At 38.2% G+C, this 26,193-nt stretch overlaps 3 protein-coding genes and 1 long non-coding RNA gene across 6 annotated transcripts; 2 read left to right on the forward strand and 2 right to left on the reverse strand.

Moving 5' to 3' along the window:
• The first annotated feature begins 1,896 nt into the window (after window positions 1–1,896).
• On the forward strand, window positions 1,897–9,136 carry LOC106164060 (solute carrier family 22 member 15-like). Of its 2 annotated transcripts, XM_013541849.2 has the most exons (11): window positions 1,897–2,336; window positions 4,513–4,799; window positions 5,172–5,403; window positions 5,636–5,828; window positions 5,947–6,079; window positions 6,446–6,546; window positions 6,693–6,827; window positions 7,080–7,162; window positions 7,644–7,764; window positions 8,096–8,168; window positions 8,358–9,136. In XM_013541849.2, the coding sequence occupies exons 1-11, from the start codon at window positions 2,291–2,293 to the stop codon at window positions 8,601–8,603; spliced, it is 1,650 nt and encodes a 549-aa protein (XP_013397303.2). In that variant the 5' UTR covers window positions 1,897–2,290; the 3' UTR covers window positions 8,604–9,136. The 2 variants fall into 2 exon arrangements, with proteins under 2 accessions (XP_013397303.2, XP_086857512.1); XM_087001386.1 differs by lacking the exon at window positions 8,096–8,168.
• On the reverse strand, window positions 8,285–10,836 carry LOC106164061 (uncharacterized). Its single transcript, XR_001238533.2, has 4 exons — window positions 10,541–10,836; window positions 10,019–10,313; window positions 9,737–9,809; window positions 8,285–9,513 (listed from the first exon to the last, which is right to left on the reverse strand). It is a non-coding gene; the product is annotated as an uncharacterized LOC106164061 (long non-coding RNA).
• Window positions 10,837–11,509: 673 nt separating this feature from the next.
• Window positions 11,510–18,275, forward strand: LOC147763962 (solute carrier family 22 member 15-like). Of its 2 annotated transcripts, XM_013541848.2 has the most exons (11): window positions 11,510–11,696; window positions 13,611–13,897; window positions 14,298–14,529; window positions 14,755–14,947; window positions 15,066–15,198; window positions 15,559–15,659; window positions 15,811–15,945; window positions 16,204–16,286; window positions 16,769–16,889; window positions 17,222–17,294; window positions 17,484–18,275. In XM_013541848.2, the coding sequence occupies exons 1-11, from the start codon at window positions 11,651–11,653 to the stop codon at window positions 17,727–17,729; spliced, it is 1,650 nt and encodes a 549-aa protein (XP_013397302.1). In that variant the 5' UTR covers window positions 11,510–11,650; the 3' UTR covers window positions 17,730–18,275. The 2 variants fall into 2 exon arrangements, with proteins under 2 accessions (XP_013397302.1, XP_086857521.1); XM_087001395.1 differs by lacking the exon at window positions 17,222–17,294.
• LOC106164059 (organic cation transporter protein) lies at window positions 16,467–25,339 on the reverse strand. Its single transcript, XM_087001408.1, has 12 exons — window positions 25,274–25,339; window positions 23,992–24,072; window positions 22,777–23,090; window positions 21,640–21,871; window positions 21,020–21,212; window positions 20,451–20,583; window positions 20,206–20,306; window positions 19,849–19,983; window positions 19,469–19,551; window positions 19,158–19,278; window positions 18,877–18,949; window positions 16,467–18,653 (listed from the first exon to the last, which is right to left on the reverse strand). The coding sequence occupies exons 2-12, from the start codon at window positions 24,062–24,064 to the stop codon at window positions 18,435–18,437; spliced, it is 1,677 nt and encodes a 558-aa protein (XP_086857534.1). The 5' UTR covers window positions 24,065–24,072; window positions 25,274–25,339; the 3' UTR covers window positions 16,467–18,434.
• Between the last annotated feature and the right edge of the window lie 854 nt (window positions 25,340–26,193).

Raw genomic sequence — 26,193 nt, forward strand, 5'->3', positions numbered from 1 at the left:
AAAGCAAATAAAAGTGAATTTTATTTTTTACTCAGTGTGCCGGTATTTGTGGTTTTCTTAGAAAGGCGGCTGTGAAGGGTGGCGATTTTGAAATACCGTTGCCCGCAAAACCTCGTTTGTATGATTAACAACATTAAACAGTCTAATCATAGAGACAACCTTTAATAAAGAGTGGGCTCGGTTATTTTGGTACTGATCCTTGTTAACAGTGAAGATAATATTTTAAAGAAAGACTCATTCCCCGAATCAAGGACATGCTCACCACTGCGCTTCTTTATAAAAAATAATAATAATTAAATAAAAATAAAAAATGGAACAAGGTACTATCGGCACCCTTTACTATCTATATAGGTCTTCCCTACTAAATTGCATGTAAGACTAATGTAGTTTGTAACAGCTAGAGAAGACTGCTTCTAGTCCACTAGTTTCGAGGTATGAGCAGTTCGAGACTGCTAGAGAGTAACAATTAATTTATTATTTTGAAAGTACTTGTCAAGAATAACAAATCACTACAGCATTGGTGTGCGGCTTATGTAGAGAGCAATATCTATATATTCCTTATATCTCTTATCTTGTATCAGTTTTTTATAGCAGCAGCAGTCTTGTAGAGCATTACAAGCTATATATGTACACTGCACGGGGTAGTGGAATGGGGGCGGGGCAGAAATCTTGATTTTACCTTTATTGCTAGCATGTTCTTTTTCTCGGTGCATCAAAAATCTCTTACTTTCCATCAGTCACTTTCTAGCCGATCACCACTGGCAGTTTAAAAATATGCTGTAGGCCTTCTGCAACTGCCCCTCCCCCCCTCAATACAACAAAATTCCTAAGTGTACGGCCTCGCATGTGTATGATGCTCAACAGTGCAGTAGCTCCGGATGCATGTAGAGAGAGAGACGTGCCACTACAGAGAGTAGTAAACTTATGCTGACACCAAGTTCACCAGCTCAAATTAGTAGAACACACGGTTTTGAACGGTAAAGTGCAAAATGAAATATTTTTGCAGAAAAATGCTTCGCTGTTCACAGTATGAAAAAAAAGTCCTTGAATTTCACATTGACAAACACAATATTGCAGTGGCAGAAATGGATGAGCACATTTTCAATCTTTAGCGCCAATACGCGACAGAGCAACTTACATGGAAATAATTTGAATTCCGTCGTTAATGAAGGATTACCAAGCACACCAAAAGCAAATAAAAATGAATTTTATTTTTTACTCAGTGTACCGGTATTTGTGGTTTTCTTAGAAAGGCGGCTGTGAAGGGTGGCGATTTTGAAATACCGTTGCCCGCAAAACCTCGTTTGTATGATTAACAACATTAAACAGTCTAATCATAGAGACAACCTTTAATAAAGAGTGGGCTCGGTTATTTTGGTACTGATCCTTGTTAACAGTGAAGATAATATTTTAAAGAAAGACTCATTCCCCGAATCAAGTACATGCTCACCACTGCGCTTCTTTATAAAAAATAATAATAATTAAATAAAAATAAATAATGGAACAAGGTACTATCGGCACCCTTTACTATCTATATAGGTCTTCCCTACCAAATTGCATGTAAGACTAATGTAGTTTGTAACAGCTAGAGAAGACTGCTTCTAGTCCACTAGTTTCGAGGTATGAGCAGTTCGAGACTGCTAGAGAGTAACAATTAATTTATTATTTTGAAAGTACTTGTCAAGAATAACAAATCACTACAGCATTGGTGTGCGGCTTATGTAGAGAGCAATATCTATATATTCCTTATATCTCTTATCTTGTATCAGTTTTTTATAGCAGCAGCAGTCTTGTAGAGCATTACAAGCTATATATGTACACTGCACGGGGTAGTGGAATGGGGGCGGGGGGGGGGGCAGAAATCTTGATTTTACCTTTATTGCTAGCATGTTCTTTTTCTCGGTGCATCAAAAATCTCTTACTTTCCATCAGTCACTTTCTAGCCGATCACCACTGGCGGTACTAAAAATATGCTGTAGGCCTTCTGCAACTGCCCCTCCCCCCCTCAAAACAACAAAATTCCAAAGTGTACGGCCTCGCATGCGTATGATGCACACTAGTGCAGTAGCTCCGGATGCATATACAGACGTGCCACTACAGAGAGTAGTAAACTTATGCTGACACCAAGTTCACCAGCTCAAATTACCAGTTTTCTGTGCACCCGTCAAGGCCTTGCCTATGATTAAACAAACTTGTAATCTCGGAGAAGCTGTTTATAACCTCGGACTTGATTACTTCCTTTCGCTGGGTCGTAAGGACACGACCTGAATAAGCAGTAGCGAAACAAAGCATGGCAACCGAACACAAGGGTTTCGAGCAGATATTTGACCAGATAGGTAAGTGCTAACCTAACCTAACCTAATTTATTAGTGATGATCAGGGGACGCTGAAGAGGTAGAGACCTACACAGAAAAGTCCCAACACCAGTGAGCATGGTTTTTAAATGAACTGATTTTGTTTTTATATTTCGTCTCTCTTCTCTAAGTAATGGAACTTGGCTTGTTACACACTGTTCTAATATTTTGATAAAGGCTTTGTTTTAAAGTAGAGCAATAGGTCACGGCATCCTCCTGTGCCCCCCTGTTTAGAGGGTGACGTCATTTATGTAAACGATCCGGGAGGGTTCGAAAAGTAGAGAATTACCGATGGGTCCCAGACAAAAAATAAACCACTCGAGACAAAAATAAGTTAGACTTTGTCATCTTAAGAAGACAATGCATAAAAATGATGAAACAAGGATTCCTAAAAAAGTGTTGGCGGTATATATCAGGCCAATTAACCTATATTTACCCGACCGGTGAGTCCCTAGCATGGATTTCAGAGAACACAATAAACTCCATAGGCATGTTGATCGTTTAAACTGTGTAAAGATGAGAGTTTCCAGTGTCCTCTGACACTCAGGGTGCCGAAACTCAAGCAATAAAAGACAGTAAAAAACAAGCTACTTCATATCGCCGTGTCAACATAACCAGGCGGCACAGTAAAAAAAAAAAATTGATAAAGCAAAGACAGTTGGTGGTGAATTTCTGGGTAAGCAGGATGCCAAGTGGTGCGCTTTTTCTTTTGATCCCACATTAACATGAGATTGAAGCCAATCCTTCTTCGAGGAACATGTCCTCCATCCCTATACTTCAGTGATACAACTGTATCCAGGGACAAAACCTGTCCTGGTTAGTAAACCACATATTATATACTATATGATTACACTATGACAAAAAACATACGTTTCAAGGCATTCAACGCGCTTTAGAACTTTTAAAATGTTAAACAAGAAAAATGGAACTTGATCACCTGCTATAAGGTGTTTACAGAGATGGTGGCAAAAATTGAATAGGAAAGTGTCTTTGAATGTGTGTTAGATATTTTGTGTGCCTATAAATGTGATCAACAAATACGTCCACGTCTTGACGTATTGTGACACTAGACATACAGGGATTTCAGCGCTGCATATAAACTAACAGTGAGGGCGGAGAGGAGGGTCCTGACCTCTGTTCTCGCAACTGGCTTTGCTAAAGCAAACAAACTAATTTCTTCACTGACTCATTTTGCTTCACCTCTTACTCCAAAATAAATAAGACCGTGACCTCTTGCTGTTATTTTCTGGCGTTTATAGCATACACTTCTATGTAGTATTGATCTACTTTATCAGTGAAAACACCTGTATATTCTTGTTACAGAACATCTTTTAAGTTAAAACTACATCTTTCAAACATTAAATTTTATCATTTTGTCAATTTTCACTGAATCTTGATAAATAGAGCAAAGAAATCTTGTGAATACCTTGATATTTTGATTTTAATCACAGTTTTCAGATCTTTATGTGGCCTATTTGAGAGGACTTATAGAGATAAGATTTCATCTTTCTTTTCACGTTGCGCCAAAACAAAATGAGAGGTAAAACACCTCTAAGGAAGGGAAATCGAGCCAATCCCCTCGAATAATATTTCAATCGCAAATTTAGGCCGTTATTTATACCCTGTGCGCACTACACGGGCTTCAACTAGAAATAAGCTGTCTCAGCTGCATGTACCATCAGATCCCTTTTTTTTATTGTCCGCCCATATGCGGATCAGATTCTCATTTGAAAGTTTGGATTTATTACAGAATAAGGCAACTTGGCGTTATTCAGATTAGCTTTAATGCGTATTAACCCTGTTCAGAATATATATTTGTTTTTACTTTTTATTTTGTCCATTAAAAATTATAAGTAAAAAATGTGCACTTTGTCTGGAGCAATATTTGCCTATTGAACTTAGAGTTTAAAAAAGTCTGATGGGGGAGGGGGGGGGTCCCAACGAATGGAATGATGGAATTTGGGCGGATGCATTAATCACATATCTTTGTTGAGATGGGAAGAAATTATTTACCTAAAAATATACAAAATCTTTTCTGGGTGTTTCTGTGCTTGAGGCATTTTTTTTTCTCAAAATATTTGACAGGAACTGAATCTAAAGAACTAGTGCATTCTGCATGTTAATATTATAATGAATAATAAAGATAAAATTTATTTAGGTGGTCTTGGTCGTCGCCAGCTGGCGATCTTCCTCGCCATCAACATGGGTGATTTCGTTACGGGATGGACAATGCTTGGGCCAGTGTTTTTCTCAGCAGTACCCCAGTGGCTGTGTCCGCAGATGAACCGGACTTTGAATAGAACTGACCATTTGTCAGAACTCGATGACCTCTACGGGAATGGAACCAACGATAGTTCGGCTATTATATTGGATACCTGCAACTCTGACGGCGGAATGTGCCCGGGGATTCAGTATGTTTCGGATTTCACTTCGATCGTTTCAGAGGTAGGCCAATTGTGTTTTAACTTTATGTAGAAAAAGGCAATGAAATTCTGTTTTGAATTATATGGGGAGCAGTTTTCTCCGGGTTGTCAACTCTTTTACCTGTACCATTACCATGCTGTTCGGCGTAACGAGTGTTAACGAATCACTGGCGGATCAAGGATTTTGCCCAAGGGAAGGCACATGGAGAAGAGAAATGGTAGACGAAAACTGTTTTCCTGTAATATGTAGAGGACAGAGATGGAAAGTCGTTTGATTTGTCTGGTTTGGCTTGTTATATTGTCTTTGAGAGGTAACGTCGTCCGGCACATGGTTTTAACTTTGTACGAAGAACTCACATTCTGAAAAGAAGATTTTTATTATTTATCATTTCAGTGGAACCTTATTTGCAACCTCAAATACATCGGTGATCTGATCACAACGATCCAGATGGTAGGTGTTGTGCTTGGAGCATTGATAATAAGTCAGCTCGCTGATACATTTGGAAGAAAACCGGTGTGGTACGCAACTATCACTTTCAATGGGGTAGTCGGCTTCGCTAACGCATTTGCCCCCTTGTGGGAAGTGTTTGCTGCGATGCGTTTTTTCAATGGACTGTGCGCCGGAGGTAAGTGCCTATATACAGTATGTGCAGTATTCGTGGTTTTGTTGTGGAACTACGGACTTTGTTGTATAAATATTGAAAAAAATCTTGCATTTTAACGTAAAAACGTTTCAAGAAGATATCAGCATGACATGTCATATACAAAAATATTTTACCAGTATTCTTTATAACAAGGGGCAATTCTACCTCTCAAAGACCAAATGAAGTATTTGTAGTATTTGGTACTATTTTTCAGGTTTATTGATAGTGAACTTCGTTTGGGCTCTGGAGTTTACAGGGACAAAATATCGTACGATAAACGGCGCCGTGACCTTCTGGCAGATCTCCATTATGACGCTGACGTTGATTGCCTATTTCGTACGTCAGTGGAAGACATTCGTGATGATAACGTCTCTGGCGCCCCCCGTTGTACTATGGCTGTTCTTCAGGTGAGTGCATTTAACACATGGATTTTGCTCTGCCTCTCGGGAACATTCTTATATAAACAGGCATGTAGGAAGCAAAATTGGTTGATATGAAAGACACACTTTTACTTTTCTTCTTAAGGTTTTTACCAGAGAGTCCTCGTTGGCTTGCTATGCACGACAGGCTTGATGAGGCTAAGGAGACCATAGATGCCATTGCCAGGAGCAACAAGAAACCTGCCCCGGATATGATTGCGTTGCAAAAGGCAATCGACGTGAGTACACCGCCCCCCCCCCCCCACCGCCCCCAAACTATTGTCTCCCAGAAGCCCCTCTGTCCTTGGTTCAATTTTAAAACAGCTAAAAGGGACTTTGGTAAAGAGTGTCCCTCAGCTGTGCATTCCACCGACACTGAATTTCCTTTTAATCAGTGGACCCCTTAACATTGAACTGGATAACCTGAGTCATCGGGGAATATGCAAATGCTTGGTATAATGCTGAAGGCAAAATTCAATATTTAATAAGCTTATAATGTCGAAGAATATTTGAATTCTGAATGTAGTTTACCTTAACGGTGGCCAACCTCTTACGTATAATGGAAAAAGTTATCATTTTCTGACTGAAATTCATTTTTCAAATAGGAAGAAAAGCGCCGATCAGCGCATGAGAGCAAGTACAGTTTCTGGGATCTCTTCCGTACCCCTCTCCTGACACGGTATACACTGATACTGATGTTTGTGTGGTGAGTTATCGCAGAAGGAAATCTTTTTGTGCAATATTTTGTTTTTAAATGTATCGCAGTAAATTTGTCTTTTATGGGTCAGGAAAGTTTGCCCTTCTTTGGTATTTATCAAATTGACCTACATTTAATATGCTTTTTAAATGCAGGTTCGTTCAGGCAGCGATGTACTATGGGCTGTCTCTGAACGTAAGAAATCTCCCCGGAGACATCTACATCAACACCGTCCTTCTGGCACTGGTGGACTGGCCAGCCACAGCCTCCACAGCCTATTTAAACAACAAGTAAAATTGTTTAGAATTTATTTTAAAAAAATATAGGACCGATTTATTTAAAATGTTGTCATGAATTGTAAATTTTTCGGTTCGGAGCGGCCACTGGAAGTTTCAGAATTTTTGAAATTCGAAAAAAAGGCGTTATGTATAATTTAATTCATTCCAGTTAAAAAATCATTAACTAGTATGGAGGGTCATTTGCCTTAAAAGTTTACTGAGAGGAAAAAGCACAAGTAACTACAGATATTATTATTATTGTAGGATCGGTCGTCGCCCTACGATGTTTATGTTCATGTTAATTGGAGGACTTGCAGTCTTTTCAGTGATGTTTGTAGGAGTGGCTGGTACGGTTTTACAAATCGTCTTATTTTGTTGAAAACCATATCTGTCTGTCTTTATGTAGTAAATTTCAACATTTTCTCAATGACTTATGCACACTATATACATGTAGCATAACAATTCTCATTTCCAGTCACTCTCGCAGTAGAGACAAAGACTAGTGAATTTCAATTGCAACGGTTAAAATTGAATTTTATTACTTGAAAACGGGTGTACAGATCATAATCTTCTCAACAGCTTTGGATAGGATTAACAACAACATGTGCTTGAGTGATTAACTGAAAACTGTTCGCATTTCTGCAAAATTATTATAGTTATTATTATTATCATTATCTGTAAAGTACTACCGCGCATTGTATGCCTTCAAACAGGGATATTACAATAGAATGGAATGTGAGGATTGCATGTTGTAAGAAAAAGGAAAGTCTTTAAATGTTTCCTCGCTCCTCTTTTAAAATATAAATTGACAACACGCTGTCATTGCAGGTAAACTGGAAACCATGGGAACGTTGGTCACTGTACTGGCTTTGCTGGGGAAACTGAGTGTGTCAGCCGCCTGGGTGGTTAGTTATCTCTATACTGCGGAGCTGTACCCTACAGTCGTTAGGTATGTATGAGAGAGACTGTGAGGTGAAAGAGACTGCCAGACAATCTTACCTTTACTGAGTTGAAAGTCAAACGTACTTTTTCGATTGAACTGGCTAAGTGACCTTAGTGTATATTCACTTTCTCTTTTATCATCCTCTAGTAGGGTCACAGAGGGAATTTTGTTAACTAGATATTAAAGGATGCTCCACTGGCTATCCACAAACTGCACATTTCTATCCAGCAAGCTTTTTTGCACTACAGTTACGCAAGAAGTTGTAAAGTCTTTATAACTTCTTGACTTACGTTATCACCCAGCTGGTTTCATTATTGCTTATGCAACTGGATTTCAGGAGCATCGCCTGTGGTGCAGCTTCTATCTCAGGTAGAATAGGAGGAGTAGCAGCCCCACAGTTCGCCTACTTGGTAAGTATTTTGCTGTGTTCATACCTCAGTGGGAAATGAACTAATGTCGTTGCAAAATGGTCCATTTCACTTGTTTTTAAATTCAGGCAAATGCCGCAGGATTGTAACATGGTGGCTTCCGTGGCATCCAATAAAACATTTTATTGTTAAAAACGAGATATTAACCTAAAAACATATTTGATTCTTTAGAGCTCTGTCGCCCTGGAATTACCTTTCATCATCTTTGGAAGTTTTGCACTGGCGGCTGCGTTTCTGGGACTTTTGTTACCAGAGACAAACAGACAAGCGCTCCTGGATGCTCTGCCAGACTGGGCGTGGTGTGGAAGACAGAACCGACATTCAGACTTCGATGATCAGAATCCAGATGACGTCATGAAGTACGGCGCCGTGGAAAATCCCAACGTGTCTAAGGGGAATGAAAACACTAGATTGTGATGGCTTTATACATATATTCATCATACGTTATGCTTTGAAAATATATATAATGGACGACGGATCCTTGCGTGGAATGGTCAGAAAGAGCATCGCGGATGAAACAAAGTCCATCTTGGAGAAGAAATGTACGGCACTGACACTGTTTATGCACGTGTTGTAAGCAATGGATCTCTGCACTCTTATTATAATCAACATATAATGGATTTTTCCTTCACCTGCATCAGCTCAACTCCATCATCTGAACACGTCTGCCTCATGTATAGTTATATTTATATCTGCTACCCTCTACCAGGGTTGCAGAGAGATTTTCACCAAATTTTCCCGATTTTCTCAGGTTCAGTCATGTGCTCATTTTTGTCCAGCATTTAAGAAATGGCACAGCTGGTTACTGGTTCAGAAAATTTATCTGCCCAATTCACGGGGCTTTACAATACAACTCTATATTTTCCACTATAAAATCAATATCAAGAAAGTATTTTATAAACTTTTTGTTATAATGGAAGTAGTAGAAAATAAAGAACCTTTTTGAAATATTTTGTTACGGATAGATTCATCCGTTCCTAGCCTCAGATTTATATGGAAGCTTTGCCTTTTATTTTGTATTTATGTGAATCAATTAAATCGTGCGTTTTTTTGCAAAAATACTTTTTATGAATACCAGAAGACAATATTTCTTGTCCTCACATCAGCATTACGATATCTGCAAATTTAATCGATCGCCATCTTTTGTGGCTTCTCCAATTTGTGCCACCTCCACGTACCCTTCCCCTCTTCCGCAACATGACCATTCCGGTAACGCGTCCGGCAGAGGTCTATTCCTTGTTTCTGGTAGAGTGAGCAGGCCAAGGAAGGCCATCGCCAGGCACAAACCACCAAATACAATGTACGGCAGCTCCATAGAAATCGAATTCTGAAATCACGAAAAGGAACAAAGTTCTCATTGCATTGGGCGAGGAAAGGTCAATCTGTATATAAGCACTGAGATTGAGCGGTTGACTCTATGAATAAAAAGTGACAAAAGTATTTTACGATATCCTTGACGGGATGATCCTTACATGATCAGCAACCAGACTTCATAATTTATGACATGTAAACAAATTTAAATATCCATAGGTAAATGAGTAAAACCATACCAGTAATTGAAACTGGGGAGCTACGATTCCACCTATTCGCCAGGCTATCGATACCGTACCGAATGCTATGTTCCTAAAAAATATACATATTCTGCGTTACATTTAGTTTGGCTACATAAAACAGTGATCATTTCATACTTTAAATATTTTGCAAGTCCAATTCTAAACAGTTTTAAAGTAAACCAGTGTGTTAGAAAGACTAATCATTCGAATTAACGTTTTAATTATAACGTTAACGATCTGGAGGTAATGCGTATAATGCTGCCAGAAAGTAACAGCCACCTTATCACAGTGGGTGCGAGTTCTGCTGCATAAAGCGAACTAGTGATCCACGATGCCGCCACCCCCGCCTTGCCTACCAAAGCCAGTACTGTGACCAGCGTGGTCAGGCTTTCTTTTTGTCGTAACGTTTTTCAGGTTTCCATTTTCCTGTGGAAATAGTTTTTCTTCAACAAATAAGGACTTTCATCATCCATTATAATATTCTCCCATACCTGAAATTGCGATGAACATCACAGAAAAAATAGCACATCCTCCCACGAGCATAAAACCAAAGTAGGTAATACGTCGCCCTACCCTGAAAGCAAATATAATACCCATTATTTAACAATTAAAAGCATCTAATGCACATTTGAAACCTCAGAACCCACACATCACAGTTTTGCGAACGGTTTTGCACACATTGTCTAAAAGATTCCATTTTCTTATCTATGCATGCACATTATGACTATATATCAAAATAATTGATACAGTTTTTGACCCTTAATTTATGTCAATCTATTAACATTTCGCTTTTGCACTCACCTATTATTTAAATAGAGTGTTGAAAGTGCTACCGGTAGATCCACCACCGCAAGCACACACAACCTAATTAATGTAGGAAAAAAAGCAAGATGAAGCACATTTAGATATTTGTTAGTTTTGATTTAGACATTTAAATACCAAAACAAAAACAGCACATATAAGTGATAACTTTAATTTACAAATCGACTTACCTAAGGAACGACCACGAGATCACAGGAGGAGTAAGTGACGTGATGTACATGGTAATTTTCCAGTCCCTGATGGTATAGGTTAACAGGGTAAGGAGCAGCACCCTAACAACCAAAACCAATGGCTCCATTTAATGTCCGCCATTTTGTTCCACAAAACTACAAAGCCCACATGAAACTCACAATAATCAACCCTTAAATCGAGAATACATGTTTTAATTCCTCTTTTTTCATTAGTCTTCTTGAATATGGTAATGAATAGTTTAAAATGTGCCATTGCTTGTTTATAAATCCAGGTGGTGGCAGTAGAGGAGAGGGGTAGGGGAGTGTGATTCCTAAAAGATATGCCTATATGCTTTTTTTAACGTTAAAGTTACGTCCAAGTAGTTGGCCACTTGATTATATATATGTAAATAAACACCTTGAGATGCTATGTGACCGTGGTATTATAAAGCTTTCTTCTGTTCTAGGAGTGTTTTGGTGAAATGCGAGTATTTTTTCTCAGTTCGTATGTCAAGTAGCGTCTTGCATATACCGTGTGTAAGATTACACAATCATGGTAAAGCTAGTTGGAAGAAGAAAAATGTATGTCCACCCCTGATTTAAATGACAGTAGGACATTTCTGTTTTTTTTTTCCATAGAAATTAAGAAAAACAGTTCTCTTCTAAAAGATCAGAATATACAAACTCATCGCCGCTGCACACGTGCAGAGAGAGACGTGCCACTACAGAGAGTACTAAAACTTATGCTGACACCAAGTTCACCAGCTCAAATTACCAGTTTTCTGTGCACCCGTCAAGGCCTTGCCTATGATTAAAAAAGCTTCTAATCTCGGAGAAGCTGTTTATAACCTCAGACTTGATTACTTCCTTTCGCTGGGTAGTAAGGACACGGCCTGATTAAGCAGTAGCGAAACAAAGCATGGCAACTGAACACAAGGGTTTTGAGCAGATATTTGACCAGATAGGTAAGTGCAAACTTAACCTTAACTAATTTATTAGTGATGATCAGTTGACGATAAAAAGGTAAATATCTACACAGAAAAGGCCCAACACTAGTGAGCATGGTTTTTAAATAACCCGATTTTATGTTTTTATATTTCGCCTCTCTTCTCTGAGTAATAGCACTTGGCCTGTTACACACTGTTCTAATATATTGAAAAATACTTTGTTCTAAAGTACAACATTGGTCAAAAAGGTTGTCCCACCCCCATTTCCATGTACTTTAATTTACAAATGATCACCTCACAGCTGTAAATTGTTAGAAATAGTGCTTTTTATTATGGATACCGCGTCTAACATGAGTAACGGTTAAAAAAATACAAAACAGTGGTGAAAATATACACATTTTATACCATTTAGTAAAGTTTATAAGAGGTACCCCCTCAAATCCACTGTTTCACTGTGACTTCTACCGATGCAAAGAAATGTCTGTTAAATTGAAAAGACGCCATCAAATGTCACCAAATCCACAAAAAATACAAAACAGTGGTGAAAATATACACATTTTATACCATTTAGTAAAGTTTATAAGAGGTACCCCCTCAAATCCACTGTTTCACTGTGACTTCTACCGATGCAAAGAAATGTCTGTTAAATTGAAAAGACGCCATCAAATGTCACCAAATCCACAAACAATTGGCATTAAGGTGTGCTCGTTAAAGATCACGTGCCTAACAGCGTGTGCGTATACCGCGTACTGCAATTATCTCCTGTAGACAGTTATATTGTCCCATTCTTTTTGAACAAGTTGGGGGAGTTGGTCCACATTTTTTGAGAATGTTACAATTAGTAGAGAATTACCGATGGGTCCCAAACAAAAAATAAATCGAGACAAAATCTAGACTATGTCAACTTAAGAAGACAATGATAAAACAGCGGTTTTTATAAAAGTGCTGGCGGTATATATCAGACCAATTAACCTTTATTTACCTGTCCGGCGAGTCCCTAGCATGAATTTCAGAGAATGCAAGAAATTCCATAGGCATGTTGATCGTTTAAACTGTGTAAAGATGCGAGTTCCCAGTGTCTTCTGACACTCAGGTTGCCGAAACCCAAGCAATAAAAGACAGTAAAAAACAAGCTACTTGATGTCGCCGTGTCAACATAACCAGGCGGCGCAGTAAGAAAAAAATTGATATAGCAAAGACAGTTGGTGGTGAATAACTGGGTATGCAGCATGCCAAGTGGTGCGCTTTTTCTTTTGATCCCACATTAACATAAGATTGAAGCCAATCCTTCTTCGTGTAACATGTTTTCCACTCCTACTTCAGTGACACAACTGCATCCAGGGTCAAAAGCTGTCCTGGTTACAAAGCCGTTGGAGTTCGAATTTATTACAGAATAAGGCAACTTGGTGTTATTTAAACTACTTTTAAATCTCTTTGTCTGGAGCAATATATTGCCTCTTGAAATTAGCTAAAATATTTTAAAAAGTCTTTCATGATACGCTGCTGCAACTAAACAAAAACCACCCAGTCCGTTGAGAACGAGGGGTAAATTGCCACAAAAATGCGTTTTTCAAGGCTATTAGCGAACACCAAACTGGTCTTAGCAGGTCAGAATACCAGACGACCTCCGAGGTACCCACTGTAAACAGCAAAACAACGTCGTCTGTTTCTCAAATGAATTGGGGGCCATGACCGTTTCTGAGTAGATCCCAACGAATGGAATGATGGAATTTGGGCGGATGCATCAGTCACATATCTTGTATTGAAATTGGAAGAAAATATTCACCTAAAAATATACAAAATCTTTTCTGGGTGTTTCTGTACATTCATTTCTCAAAATATTTTACAGGAACTTAATGTAAAGAATTAAAAAAAAACTAGTGCATTCTGTATGTTAATGTTATAATGAATAATAAAGATTAATTTATTTAGGTGGTCTTGGTCGTCGCCAGCTGGCGATCTTCCTCGCCATCAACATGGGTGATTTCGTTACGGGATGGACAATGCTTGGGCCAGTGTTTTTCGCAGCAGTACCCCAGTGGCTGTGTCCGCAGATGAACCGGACTTTGAATAGGACTGGCCATTTGTCAGAACTTGTTGACCTCTACGGGAATGGAACCAACGATAGTCCGGCCATTATATTGGATACCTGCAACTCTGACGGCGGAATGTGCCCAGGGATTGAGTATGTTTCGGATTTCACTTCGATCGTTTCAGAGGTAGGCCAATTGTTTTAACTTTTTGTAGAAAAAGGCAATGAAATTCCCGTGAAATTATATGGAAAGCAGTTTTTCTCCGGCTTATCAACTCTTTTACCTGTACCATTACCATGCTCTTCAGCTTAACGAGTGTTAACGAATCAGTGGCGGATCCAGGGTTTGGTTGAAGAGAAGGCAGAAGGAGAAGAGAAACAGTAGACGAAAACTGTTTTCCTGTAATATGTAGAGGACAGAGATGGAAAGTCTTTTTGTTTTGTCTAGTTTGGCTTGTTATATTGTCTTTGAGTGATAAGGGTGTAACGGCTTCCGAAGCTTAGGGGGTTGGGGTGAGCACATGGTTTTAATTTTGAACGAAGATCTCACATTCTGAATAGAAAATCGTTATTATTTATCATTTCAGTGGAACCTTATTTGCAACCTCAAATACATCGGTGATCTGATCACAACGATCCAAATGGTAGGTGTTGTGCTTGGAGCATTGATAATAAGTCAGCTCGCTGATACATTTGGAAGAAAACCGGTGTGGTACGCAACTATCACTTTCAATGGGGTTGTCGGCTTCGCTAACGCATTTGCTCCCTTGTGGGAAGTGTTTGCTGCGATGCGTTTTTTCAATGGACTGTGCGCCGGAGGTAATTTCCTATATACAGTATGTGCAGTATTTGTGCCTTTATTGTGGAACTATGGACTTTGTTGTATAAATATTGACGAAATCTTGTAGATTAACGTAAAAACATTTCAAGAAAATATCAGCATGACATTTCATGTACAAAAATATTTTACCAGTACTCTTAATAACTCTACAGTAGTTCTCCAAGACCAAAGAAAGTGTTTGTAGTATTTGGTACTATTTTCAGGTTTATTGATTGTGAACTTCGTTTGGGCTCTGGAGTTTACAGGGACAAAATATCGTACGATAAACGGCGCCGTGACCTTCTGGAAGATCGCCATTATGACGCTGGCGCTGATTGCCTATTTCGTACGTCAGTGGAAGACATTCGTGATGATAACGTCACTAGCGCCTCCCGTCGTACTATGGCTGTTCTGCAGGTGAGTGCATTTTTCATGTGGTTTTTGTTCTGCTCCTCGGGAACAGTCTTGTATAAACAGGCACGTAGGAAGCAAACTTGATTGACGTTCAACATACACTTTTACTTTTCTTCTTAAGGTTTTTACCAGAGAGTCCTCGTTGGCTTGCTATGCACGGCAGGCTTGATGAGGCTAAGAAGACCATAGATGCCATTGCCAGAAGCAACAAGAAACCTGCCCCGGATATGATTATGTTGCAAAAGGCAATCGACGTGAGTACCCCCCTCCCCCCACTATTGTCTCCCAGAAGCCCCTCTGTCAATAATAAAATTGGACAAATGTCCTCGGTTCAATTTTAAAACAGCTAAAAGGGACTTTGGTAAAGAGCGCCCCTCAACTGTGCATTTCACGGACACTAAATTTCTTTTTGAATCAATGGACCTCTTAACATTGAACTGGATAACCTGAGTCAACGGGAAAATACAAATGCTTGTAATCGTGCTGAAGGCAAGCTTCAATATTTAATATCATGTCGAAGCATATTTGAATGCAGTTTACCTTAATGGTGGCCAACCTCTTATGTATAATGGAAAAAGTTATAATTTTCTGACTGAAATTCATTTTTCAAATAGGAAGAAAAGCGCCGATCAGCTCACGAGAGCAAGTACAGTTTCTGGGATCTCTTCCGTACCCCTCTCCTGACACGGTATACACTGATACTGATGTTTGTGTGGTGAGTAAGTTATCGCAGAAGTAAATCTTTTTTTGCAATATTTTGTTTTTAAATGTATCGCAGTAAACTTGTCTTTTATGGGGTCAGGAAAGTTTGCCCTTCTATGGTATTTATCAAATTGACCTTCATTTCATGTCCTTTTTTGATGTAGGTTCGTTCAGGCAGCGATGTACTATGGGCTGTCTCTGAACGTAAGGAATCTCCCGGGAGACATCTACATCAATACCGTCCTTCTGACACTGGTGGACTGGCCAGCCACAGCCTCCACAGCCTATTTAAACAACAAGTAAACATGTTTACAAATTATGAAAAAATTATAGGACAGTTTGATGAAAAAAGGTAACCATTAGTTATAAATTCTTCGGAGCGGCCACTGGAAGTTTAAAGGACCGTTTAAAGTAATTTTTAAAATTCGATAAAAGGCGTTATATATAATCTAATTCATTCCAGTAAAAAAATCTTTAAAAAGTATGGAGGGCCATTTGCCTTAAAAGTTTAATGAGGGAAAAAAGACAAGTAACTACAAATATTATTATTTTTCTAGGATCGGTCGTCGCCCTACGATGTTTATGTTCATGTTAATCGGAGGACTTGCAGTCTTTTCAGTGATGTTTGTAGGAGTGGCCGGTACGGTTTTATAATTCGTCGCATCTTTTTGAAAACCATGTCCGTCTGTCTTTATGTAGCAATTGGTTATTTTTCCTGGAAATTTCAATGACTTATGCACACCATATAGCATATAGCATATTTACTTCTCATTTTCAGTCACTCTCGCAGTAGACATGAAGACTAGTGAATTTCAATTGCAACGGTTGAAAATGAATGTTATTACTTGAAAACGGATGTACAAATCATAATCTTCTCAACAGCTATGGATAGGATAAACTTATACATGTGCTTTGGTGATTAACTGAAAACTGTTCGCATTTCTGCAAAATTATTATTATTATTATTATCTGTAAAGTACTACCGCGCATTGTATGCCTTCAAACAGGGATGTTAGAATAGAATGGAATGTGAGGATTGCATGTTGTAAGAAAAAGGAAAGTCTTTAAATGTTTCCTCGCTCCTCTTTTAAAATATGAAAGGACAACACGCTGTCATTGCAGGTAAACTGGAAACCATGGGAACATTGGTCACTGTACTGGCTTTGCTGGGAAAACTGGGTGTGTCAGCCGCCTGGGTAGTTAGTTATCTCTATACTGCGGAGCTGTACCCTACGGTTGTAAGGTATGTATGAGAGAGAGAGACTGTGAGGTGAAAGAAACTGCCAGACAATCTTACCTTTACTGAGTTGAAAGTCAAACGTACTTTTTCGATTGAACTGGTTAAGTGACCTTAGTGTATATTCACTTTCTCTTTTATCATCCTCTAGTAGGGTCACAGAGGGAATGTTAACTAGATATTAAAGGATGCTCCACTGGCTATCCACAAACTGCACATTTCTATCCAGCAAGCTTTTTTGCACTACAGTTACGCAAGAAGTTGTAAAGTCTTTATAACTTCTTGAGTTACGTTATCACCCAGCTGGTTTCATTATTGCTTATGCAACTGGATTTCAGGAGCATCGCCTGTGGTGCAGCTTCTATCTCAGGTAGAATAGGAGGAGTAGCAGCCCCACAGTTTGCCTACTTGGTATGTATGTTGCTGTGTTCATACCTCGGTGGGAAGAGAACTAATGTCGTTGCAAAATGGTCCATTTCACTTGTTTTTAAATTCAGGCAAATGCCGCAGGATTGTAACATGGTGGCTTCCGTGGCATTCAATAAAACATTTTATTGTTAAAAACGAGATATTAACCTAAAAACATATTTGATTCTTTAGAGCTCTGTCGCCCTGGAATTACCTTTCATCATCTTTGGAAGTTTTGCACTGGCGGCTGCTTTTCTGGGACTTTTGTTACCAGAGACAAACAGACAAGCGCTCCTGGATGCTCTGCCAGACTGGGCGTGGTGTGGAAGACAGAACCGACATTCAGACCTCGATGATCAGAATCCAGATGACGTCATGAAGTACGGCGCCGTGGAAAACCACAACGTGTCTAAGGGGAATGAAAACACTAGATTGTGATGGCTTTATACATATATTCATCATACGGTATGCTTTGAAAATATATAGTAGACGACGGATCCTTGCGTGGAATGGTCAGAAAGAGCATCGCGGATGAAACAAAGTCCCTCTCGGAGAAGAAAAGTACGACACTGACACTGTTTATGCACTTGTTGTAAGCAATGGATCTCTGCACTCTTATTATAATCAATATATAATGGATTTTTGCTTCACCTGCATCAGCTCAACTCCATCATCTGAACACGTCTGCCTCATGTATAGTTATATTTATATCTGCTACCCTCTACCAGGGTTGCAGAGAGATTTTCACCAAATTTTCCCGATTTTCTCAGGCTAAGTCATGTGCTCATTTTTGTCCAGCGAGAATTTTTGCACAGCATTTAAGAAATGGCACAGCTGGTTACTGGTACAGAAAATTTATCTGCCCAATTCACGGGGCTTTACAATACAACTCTATATTTTCCACTATAAAGTCAATATCAAGAAAGTATTTTATAAATTTTTTGTTATAATGGAAGTATTAGAAAATAAAGAACCTTTTAGAAATATTTTGTTACGGATAGATTCATCCGTTCCTAGCCTCAGATTTATATGGAAGCTTTGCCTTTTATTTTGTATTTGTGTGAATCAAATAAATCGTGCGTTTTTTGCAAAAATGCTTTTTATGAATACCAGAAGACAATATTTCTTGTCCTCACATCAGCATTACGATATCTGCAAATTTAATTGATCGCCATCTTTTGTGGCTTCTCCAATTTGTGCCAGCTCCACGTGCCCTTCCCCTCTTCCGCAACATGACCATTCCGGTAACGCGTCCGGCAGAGGTCTATTCCTTGTTTCTGGTAGAGTGAGCAGGCCAAGGAAGGCCATCGCCAGGCACAAACCACCAAATACAATGTACGGCAGCTCCATAGAAATCGAATTCTGAAATCACGAAAAGGAACAAAGTTCTCATTGCATTGGGCGAGGAAAGGTCAATCTGTATATAAGCACTGAGATTGAGCGGTTGACTCTATGAATAAAAAGTGACAAAAGTATCTTACGATATCCTTGACGGGATGATCCTTACATGATCAGCAACCCGACTTCATAATATGACATGAAGACAAGTTTAAATATATGCATAGGTAAAAGAGTATAGACATACCAGTAATTGAAACTGTGGAGCTACGATTCCACCTATTCGCCCGGCTATCGATACCGTACCGAATGCTATGTTCCTAAAAAAATATATATTCTGCGTTACATTTAGTTTGGCTACATAAAACAGTGATCATTTCATACTTTAAATATTTTGCAAGTCCAATTCTAAACAGTTTTAAAGTAAACCAGTGTGTTAGAAAGACTAATCATTCGAATTAACGTTTTAATTATAACGTTAACGATCTGGAGGTAGTGCGTATAATGCTGCCAGAAAGTAACACCCACCTTATCACGGTGGGTGCGAGTTCTGCTGCATAAAGTGAACTAGCGATCCACGATGCCGCCACCCCCGCCTTGCCTACCAAAGCCAGTACTGTGACCAGCGTGCTCAGGCTTTCTTTTTGGCCTAAAATTATTGTGGAAAGGTTTAGTTTCATATTCAAATAAGAAATAATTGGGTATTCTGTGTCAAGTTACATTGAACATATCAGTCCCTGAGAGTAATCGTAACGTTTTCAGGTTTCCATTTTCCTGTTGAAATAGTTTTTCTTCAACAAATAAGGACTTTCATCATCCATTATAATATTCTGCCATACCTGAAATTGCGATGAACATCACAGAAAAAATAGCACATCCTCCCACGAGCATAAAACCAAAGTAGGTAATACGTCGCCCTACCCTAAAAGCAAATATAATACCCATTATTTAACAATTAAAAGCATCTAATGCACATTTGACCTTTATGTAAAAACACAGCATTTGCAATTTTCCCCAACTTTTCCGAAGGTGACTCAAAATCTAAAACCTAAGAACTCACACATCACAGTTTTGCGAACGGTTTTGCACACTTTGTCTAAAAGATTCCATTTTCTTATCTATGCATGTACATTATTTTGAGACTATATATCAAAATAATTGATACGGTTTTTGACCCTTAATTCGTGTCAATCTATTAACATTTCGCTTTTGCACTCACCTATTATTTAAATAGAGTGTTGAAAGTGCTACCGGTAGATCCACCACCGCAAGCAGCGCTGTGTTGGTATAAACGTTGCCAGGCATATTGTTTACGTTCAAAGACAGTCCGTAATATGTGGAAGACTGCACAAACCTAAGCGCAGTTAGAAATCAACCTAAATAACTTAACGTCGCATTTCGTACAAAGGTAGCAAAATCACCTAAAAATAACCAGTGAATAAGAAGAAGGTGACGAATTATGTACCAGAAGGTCTAAAACAACCCCGGCTGTCATCTTCAGATCCCAACAAATTAGCTTAGCGCAAAGATACCCGAGGTTTTAGACTAGTAAACTGTATGAAAAGGGTATACTTACCAAATGAACATTAGAACCACGTTATAACGACTCAGCTGTGGTGTTCGAAACAAATCCCAAAAACTATATTGCCTCTCCTCGGCGGCTTGTTGCTTCTCTTCCTGACAAAATTTAACACATTGAATTAGCTAATAATATCGATGTATACAATTGAATTCTCTCACCGATATCAGTATATGCATTCTAGACCTTTAAGACCTTATTCATAATTTTTATTACCACCACACTTGGAAGTATCTGTGTACCTCGACCGCTTTCTGTATTTGTGACATTTCCACTGGCTCCTTCTTGTTATTCTTTGCGATTGCGTCAAGTATGCATTTAGCTTCTTCAAGTCGGCCCTTCATTGCTAGCCATCGTGGACTTTCAGGCAGGAACCTTTAGAATACGTTAATAAGCTTCCAATAGTTATTTAAAAACAAATATCGAGTTGCGTTATCAATATTTTTTACGGTTCAGGCCAACTCAAAAACCATCCTAACATGCCGAAGGAATAATATAAAGAAGAAAACCACGTCGTACAATATGTTATCGCTTGCGTATGCTCTTACCTTCATTTCGGCACTGAATGGTATTATGATTGTATTTTAAAGTATTTCTATTTTTGTGAGAATAACAATATTGTCAAAAGTCGGAAATTCTGACATAGCTAATTTAAAATACATTTACCCACAACCTAATTAATGTAGGAAAAAAGCAAGATGAAGCACATTTAGATATTTGTTAGTTTTGATTTAGACATTTAAATACCAAAAAACAGTAGCCTACATACATTAGTGTCACTGTGATAACTTTAATTTACAAACTGACTTACCTAAAGAACGACCACGAGATCAAAGAAGGAGTAAGTGACGTGATGTACATGATAATTTTCCAGTCCCTGATGGTATAGGCTAACAGGGTAAGGAGCAGCACCCCAACAACCCAGAGACCAATGGCGCCATTTAATGTACGCCATTTTGTTCCACAAAACTCCAAAGCCCATACGAAGTTCACAATAATCAATCCTAAAATCGTAAACACCTACTTTAATTCCTTTTTTCCACTAATCTTATTGAATATGGTATTGAATTGTTTAAAATGCGGCATTGCTTGTGTATGCATCCACGTAGTGCTAATAGAAGAGGGGGGAGGGGTTGCTTCCCAAAAGATATGCCTGGAGAGTGTTTAGTGAAATGCGAGTATTTTTTTTCGGTATGTATGTCAAATAATGTACGCTGTGAACCTGAGCGATATATGCCAGAACACGTATAGCGTCTTACATGCAGTGTTTGTAAGATTACACAATCATAATAAAACTCGTTGAAAGAAGAAAAAATTGTATCTCCACCCATGTAGTAGGACCTCTCTCTTTTTGCTGTTTGAAATTCCTTAGAAAATAATGGAAAGTTTTTTAACAGTTCTCCTCTAAAAGATCAGAATATACAAACTCACCGCCGCTGCACATAGCAGTGAAGAACCTCATGGCTCCAAACACCTGCCAACCCGGAGAGAATGTGCTAGAGAAGCTAATAATCCCACTCAGTGTGACAGCTGCATACCAAACAGGTTTGCGACCAAAGGAATCTGCGAGTTGGCTGATCACAAATGCTCCTACGAGAAGTCCTGCCATCTGAAGCGTTGTGATGATAGAACTAACAAACTTCTGACCACATATCAAATCCCACTGAAATGATAACGTACCTACTTCAGTTCTAGATAACAACGTTTCGTGGTTTACAGCAGATCCGACTTATTCAATTAAAACTAAGGCAACTTTTGCAAGTTGACGCCTTTAAAGATTGTTGTGGTTAAGTTCCTAATTCCGTTCGTCTTTTTGTTTGTTTCTCATTATGGAAAGGTTGTGAAACGCTTCTGATGAAATTTTTCAGAACCTGTTGGGAATGGACCAAGTAAGAAACGATAAGATTCAAAAACAAATTAATAGTTTATAGTTAGTTGTTTATATTTGGTCTGTCCATCTGTTAGCAAAAATTGGGGGGAATTTGGTGAAATTTTCAGGATAGGCCAGAAAAAGGCAAGATTTTGGAGATGATTTATTAACTATTACCAAATCGGTTAATTTTATAAAATAGTAATTAATTAGTTAATTAGCATTAAATTAATCAATTACTTGGTTAATTGATTGGAAGTTAATCGAGATGAAAATTAATTTGCCTTGGCGGAGGTCCGCGTTCTGAGTGCTTTTAGTGCACGTACTTATGTTGTACTTAATGAATTTTGTTGAGTTGTTCAAGTTAGTAAAATCATTATGAAATATTCATTATGTGAATACTTATTCATAGGAATAAGTAAAACAAAATTGCTTTTGGACATAATAAAGCTTTTAAATGGGTATTTATTATTACATGAAGCTTGGAAGGGAATCCAATTTATTTCATTATACTTTTCTTTGATATTACTTGCTTAAATTATTCATTCTTTATAAAAACATAAAGTGCAGTAAGCTACTAATGTGACAATATATTATTTAGAGTTCAATAAAAATATCATTATTTCAATGATGATGATAATATTATGAAACCAATTTTTTCTAAAACCATATGCACAAACACCATGCCTGGGACCTACCTCAGACACAATAGAAGTGAAGTCTGAAACGTACTGTAAGCCAGAACACACTTCATTGTTATCTGTGCACGAGTCGTGCTGGAGCATTTCCTTCGCGTCACCAAAAGCTGTTTCATTGAAGGAATACATAATTAACGATTGTGTGCTGGAATCTGGAAGTAGGACATGCGTGGTTTCATTTGTCCAATTTGATGCAGGACACGTCCATCGTGGCGTCGCTCCGAAGAACACGGGTCCCATGATCGTTGTTGACGTGATAAAATCTCCAAAGTTAATCAGCATAAAGATTGCAAATTGTCGACGCCCAAATCCACCTTAAAATTCAAAGTGCAACATTTCCAAAGTAAATTGTAATCGAGGCATGAAATTGCACAAATACCATTACAACATAAATAAAACATTTGTAAACTCGTTTGTCTTCTCGCGAATTGGCTTTAGATACTGGGGGATACAGAAAATTCCCTATTTTATCCATATAAAATGCCATTTTGACCTGCCCTAGATACAACAAACCTGTACAATTGGACAACGATTCAAAAAGCGTTATAACGTGATAGATACAATACGATTCGCCGAGCTGTATGTGAAATATTACGAGTGTAGTGTCGAACTGCAGGTGAGACAATACACAAGTAATTTTCACGTATGTCTCGGCGACGAGTGTTGTATCTGGCTGAAACCAACCAAGGTTTCTGATTGGCTAAATATTAAACTTGTGAGTAATGGGAGTGTAACAGACCGTGGAACGCACTCGTTCAAGTCGTGCCTGCCAGCCTTGGTTTAATATTATAAATAAATTTCTTGTTATAAAAAAACTGTCATCAAATATTTTATCCTCTTAGACATCATCTCTCTCCAATCTGTGGTTTGAACTTCAGCTTATCTTTTGCTTTTCTCTTATTAATGCTATTGAATGAAGTATCATTTTATTTGGAAGTTATCGCTATAATAAACATCACAGAACTATTTAGGCAACGTACACACGTTGAACTAAAACACCCATGGTCTCGAGTAGGATATAAAACTGTACTATACGAGTTCAAGACTACGATACACCAATCGCGATCAAATAAGGCAAACCTAACATTACCCGCCGCCCCCCCCCCCCCCCTGAGAGAACTTGTATTTATACATTGTTACATAACTTATTAGCAACATACGTGAATACTATTCATATAGAACTTAACCCTTATAACAGACTTCCCCGTTACTCACCTACTCTGTCAATGACGTGCTCAAATCGAGTGGGTTCCCCATACGTGTTGCCCGAATCGCTCGCCTGTTGCATTTTCACTTCTACTTTAATCCAAGATGAAAAAATGTTACTGAAAAGGACATTATCAGCTCACGGACCCGTATTTCTTTCAGCCCATAGTGATATTTGGGCTGTATTAGTGGTATATTACTCTGGTAAGCATATACATTATGTTTATGGAAACGCTCGTAGAATTTTAATTGTCTTATAACTACCTATTTCCATCCAATAAAGGTGACTTTCAAGCTCAATAAGAGGTAGGGTCAGTATGCACCAGATAAATATCGACGGTGACAAGAAAAGATTTTCTTGGCTTTCTTTCTTTCGCATCAAAACTCTCACTCGAGGTCTCTAAATATACGGTAGATAGATGTAGATGTAAAACCAAATGTGAATTGCCGTACATAATTGAAATTAAACAAATACCATATAAACTTTAGAGAAACATTTAAGGGCAATGTAAGCCTTTATTATCAAACCAAAATGAGGTTCTTCCTGCATCTTTTTATTCAATAATGAATTTTTCTCTGTGCTGATTTAAAACAAAAAAATCCCCTCGAAATTATAAAATATCCGCGTTTATATTTTTCGTTGGAATGTATAAGCATAGGCAACTCAAAAGTTTAATCGTCAATTTCACACCTTTCTCATTTGAGGGGAGATTGCAATCGGTGCGGGGCGTAACTTCATTCCTCAACAAGATTTTATAACGAAAATTTCCAGAGTTGACCACGAGTGTATGGACTACAATCCCGTGCCGTCATTTTGGTTTAATGTTTTTGTTAGGAAGTTAGAAGCCCCTAATTACAGATTTTTATTAAAAGGGGCATTATTTTGCATTATCATCGATAAAATCTGAACAAAGACTTTTAAGAAAAATCGCTGGCAGGGTTTTGGAGTACTCCATAGTGTCATTAAATTGGCATTGGAACGGTGTTCGTGGATGCTCAGGTAAACGAGAAATTTGAGAAACCGATTTTCAATTTTTACCCCAAAATCGCAATTATGACGTTACAGGTAAGATGACATGTGTATAAATATTAATTAATTTAGTCACTGACCTCTGAAGATTTATCTGTTACCCAAAAGAATGTATTTTAGGCAGTAAATAAGGATTTTTTGGCAACGGCTTACAATATACCTAAGGAATTTTACATAACTATATACATACTCTTACATCAATAACACCATTTTCCGTTTCTTCCTAAATAAAGATTATTGTCCATAGATTGGTCAACTTACCAGACCTGTTTAGACACTCTTTGTGTGGGCGTCGTTGTCCCGCCGCCTCTCGCTTAACTGCAGGTCGTTGTACATGAACCAGTTTTTAACCCAAGGTGTAAATGAAGGCGTCCTATTTTAGGCATTGTTAACAAAAAAGACGCGATCTCACTTGCATGACACTCGTTGTAAAAAAAAAATGCCAGTAGGTATATTTAAGTATAATGTCCATGCACAACTCCTCTGTAATGATGTTGATGTTGACACAAACAATATTATGTCTAGCAAACACAATAACACAGAATATAAATGCAGTGTTCGGGGGTGTATTTCAGGGGGTCTAGCGGAGTTTTAAATGCGTGCATGTTGTATTCAGACAAAGACAAATTACTAAACCTTTTCACTTTGTCCAAAATACCTGCGATTGGCACCTGTGCACACAAAAGCTGTATTTCCGCGTCTTCTAGAAATGCGAAGAAAAATAAGAAATTCGTATATCAGTAGACTTTATGAGCTTTCATTTCAATTTTTAAGGATTTAACAGTTGACCGAATTGCAGGGGTACAGAAAACGTGATGAACATATATATACATAAATGCACCTTTATATATCTTTTGGCATCGAGTTCCAATTATATGTGAGATATTTGAACAATTTTGGATCACCTCCTGCTACGCACCTCCTACTACGTGCAAATAAAGTAATGTTTGTGATGAACATTGTTATAAGTAGGCCTAACTATAAACTGGTAGGCCTAATACACGGGGCAAAATGTACATGTAAACGACAGGGCAACGTTTTTTTTTTTTTTTTTTTTTTTTTTACAAATAATAAGTCCTTACTTTCTTCGTTAGTAAGGACAAGTACTGTTTACATATCGGAGACATTTAACCACTGATTTATTTTTTGTCAAAACAGATAAAAACTTTTGGCTTTTAAGT

The sequence above is a fragment of the Lingula anatina genome, chromosome 1 (assembly GCF_051362555.1).
Source record: "Lingula anatina isolate TDL-2025a chromosome 1, LinAna3.0, whole genome shotgun sequence".
NCBI classification, from domain to species: Eukaryota; Metazoa; Brachiopoda; class Lingulata; order Lingulida; family Lingulidae; genus Lingula; species Lingula anatina.

What these genes read in the sequence shown, in the direction of transcription:
- LOC106164060 (XM_013541849.2), top strand. Translation starts at nt 2,291, where the DNA reads ATGGCAACCGAACACAAGGGTTTCGAGCAGATATTTGACCAGATAG. An exon ending in GTACTATGGCTGTTCTTCAG is followed by an intron (nt 5,829 to 5,946) that starts GTGAGTGCATTT and finishes TTTCTTCTTAAG; the next exon opens with GTTTTTACCAGAGAGTCCTC. An exon ending in CGTTGCAAAAGGCAATCGAC is followed by an intron (nt 6,080 to 6,445) that starts GTGAGTACACCG and finishes TTTTTCAAATAG; the next exon opens with GAAGAAAAGCGCCGATCAGC.
- LOC106164059 (XM_087001408.1), bottom strand. Translation starts at nt 24,064, where the DNA reads ATGCAACAGGCGAGCGATTCGGGCAACACGTATGGGGAACCCACTCGA. An exon ending in CTCGCACCCACCGTGATAAG is followed by an intron (nt 18,950 to 19,157) that starts GTGGGTGTTACT and finishes ATATTTTTTTAG; the next exon opens with GAACATAGCATTCGGTACGG. An exon ending in CTCCACAGTTTCAATTACTG is followed by an intron (nt 18,654 to 18,876) that starts GTATGTCTATAC and finishes TCGTGATTTCAG; the next exon opens with AATTCGATTTCTATGGAGCT.
- LOC147763962 (XM_013541848.2), top strand. Translation starts at nt 11,651, where the DNA reads ATGGCAACTGAACACAAGGGTTTTGAGCAGATATTTGACCAGATAG. An exon ending in TCACTTCGATCGTTTCAGAG is followed by an intron (nt 13,898 to 14,297) that starts GTAGGCCAATTG and finishes TTATCATTTCAG; the next exon opens with TGGAACCTTATTTGCAACCT. An exon ending in ACAGCCTATTTAAACAACAA is followed by an intron (nt 15,946 to 16,203) that starts GTAAACATGTTT and finishes TTATTTTTCTAG; the next exon opens with GATCGGTCGTCGCCCTACGA.